A 2,500-nucleotide genomic window follows, 5' to 3' on the forward strand; every position below is an offset into this window, starting at 1 on the left:
GTGGTACTGGGAACAAAACCCTGAATTCCTTTATATTTAATTCATGAGAAAGAGGGAATTTCAAGTATCTGAAGACAAACATTCTTGATAATCCATCTTAAGCCGACGGTGGATTCTGATATGAGGGATTCGTCTGACAGAAATAGGACTTTGACGTTCACATGTAACCGGAGTGTCAAAGAATCCTAAAGGAATGCTCATGGAATTCCAATCATAATTTAGTCCTAATTTTAATGCGATTAAAACAAGTATCCTGTTTTGTTGCTCAAATCTATACATATAAATTTCAGTTAGTGTTATTTTTAGTGCTTTCAAATCGTTTAATCGAGATTAATTGCATCTAACATAAAAGTTTATATACACACACTATTTATTTATTAACCTATATTATGCGATTAATCGATTTGACAGCACTAGTTATTTTTTAGTATTATTCATATAGCGTATTATAGTTTTCATTCATAATTTGAATTAGCTTTTTTTAATTTAATTTTTATTTCAGTTTAATTTTTAGAAATTGTGTTAGTTGTTTTGATTTGTTGCTGTTTTTTTTTTTTAAATATTACCATTTAGGTTTCATTTATTTTAGTTTTAGTTCAGTTTTAGTTTTTATTTATTTCCAGTTTTAAGTGCTTCAGCTCAAACTTATTTCAGGTTATTGTCAAGTCAAAATTTTTAATTTTAGTTTAAGTTTTCCGTATAATATTTAATATGTTATTTTACTTCAATTAACAAACATGTTTTTAATAGTTTACGGTTTAGTTAACAAAAATGAAACCTGGTTCCAGTGGAATTATATGTAAATTTTATATAAAAACAATTATAAAAAAGCATGCAAAATGCAAACCGTATTTTGTGCAGTGTATTTAGCATTTGCACATATGTCAAGTATAAAGTATGAAGTTATGTGGAGTTATGTGAAGTGTGTCTGTAAACACAAACACTGATCCATATTCAGCGTTTATTCTACAGGAACTGATGCAATGAGAGCGCACAGTTACAAACCCCGCCCACACCTCACCCCGAGCGCTGATTGGTCTGACGCGACAGCCTCTCGTGTCTCATTGGTTCCCGCGCGTGTCAGTCAGAGCGCGGTGCCGCTGCACATGGAGGGAATGACGCCACGTTGACATCAGTCAGTGTTTTTACTCGCCGCTTGATAAACTAGACCCGAATCTTCATTTCACGGTGAATAACGGTGGAGGTGAGACAATCTTCAATTTCCTGAGATGATGAAATATTTATAGAATCATAATAATGATGATGTATCAGGCTGCAGGATAAGGAATGATTATTCATATGGACTGATCAACAATAACATCATATCTATATGTTTTATGCTATGGTGTATGACAACAATAATACTTTAGTTCTAGAATTTGACACAATCATAAAAATGGGTTTGATGTTGCAATGTACCACTGTATAATCCTTGCTACTATAATTAAAATATCTGTGATTGAAATTAAATTACTGTTATTTTACAGTGTTTTTTCTGTAATGTATTATTGTCCTACAGCTTCTGAATATTATAGCTCAAGCTGTAGATCAATGCTTTCATCTTCAGTGATTGTTTTGAATGCAATGCAGGTTGGTTTAGATGAAAGTGTGTGACAGATGTATAACTGATCTGATGTGTGTGTGTGCAGGTGTGTGATCATCAGGATGAGTGTGGGCTTCATTGGAGCGGGTCAGCTGGCACATGCCCTGGTCAAGGGCTTCACAGCCGCGGGTAACACACACACACACACACACACACACACTAATGAACTTTAGTCTCTCGACTGGTCCAATTGTTTACACATATATCTATATATCAGAATCAGAATGAGCTTTATTGGCGAGTATGTTTACACACACAAGTAATTTGTCATGGTGACCGGAGCTTCCAGTGCAGAACACAGTACATGATAGTGCAGACTTACATAGGAATTACACAGTAGAAATTAAATATAACAATAATATAAGAAACAGAAATGTAAATAATGCAATATAATACAGCAGTAGAAATATACAGGAATCTAAATAACAACTTTATATATATATATATATATATATATATATATATATATATATATACTGTACATTAATGTTGTTTTTAGAATTTTTGTTATGTGCATTTTTGATTTTTATTAGTTTTTTCACATTACTACTTAAGTTTAATTTATCTTTTATTATTTCAGTTTTATTGATTTGTTTATTTATTTCCAGTTTGTGATTTTAGTGCATCAGCTTAAAGGCAATGTTTCTAATTTTTGGTTAGCAGCACATTTATTATATTATTTTATTTCAATTAACAAAACTAATTTTAAATAACTGTAATAATCTTGGTTCTAGTAAGATCTGAAAGATTTGAAAGTCTTCAAATTACGACCGAACAACAAGTTTTTTTTTAAAAACTCAAATATAAATGAATTTTTTTCCCCTGTGGTCCATTTAAAAAAAATGTTTATGTTTTCATTTAGAAATTGAGTTGCATGCATTTGTCATTTTTATTCGT

General features: G+C 31.2%; 2 protein-coding genes across 2 annotated transcripts in view; both read left to right on the plus strand.

Annotated features, from left to right (window-relative positions):
- tmc6b (transmembrane channel-like 6b) overlaps positions 1 to 2,500 on the plus strand; it is a 119,525-nt gene that overhangs the window by 111,417 nt on the left and 5,608 nt on the right. The gene's annotated exons all lie outside the window — the stretch shown is intronic.
- The window catches only part of pycr1b (pyrroline-5-carboxylate reductase 1b), an 8,200-nt gene continuing 6,796 nt past the window's right edge, over positions 1,097 to 2,500 (plus strand). Inside the window, exons 1-2 of the mRNA XM_056241789.1 lie at positions 1,097 to 1,204; positions 1,650 to 1,732. Coding sequence (XP_056097764.1) covers positions 1,666 to 1,732 — 67 coding nt within the window. The 5' untranslated portion in view covers positions 1,097 to 1,204; positions 1,650 to 1,665. The remainder of the gene's footprint in view (positions 1,205 to 1,649; positions 1,733 to 2,500) is intronic.

The sequence above is a fragment of the Rhinichthys klamathensis genome, unplaced genomic scaffold (assembly GCF_029890125.1).
Source record: "Rhinichthys klamathensis goyatoka isolate OS25496 unplaced genomic scaffold, OSU_Roscu_1.1 h1tg000672l_1, whole genome shotgun sequence".
NCBI classification, from domain to species: domain Eukaryota; kingdom Metazoa; phylum Chordata; class Actinopteri; order Cypriniformes; family Leuciscidae; genus Rhinichthys; species Rhinichthys klamathensis.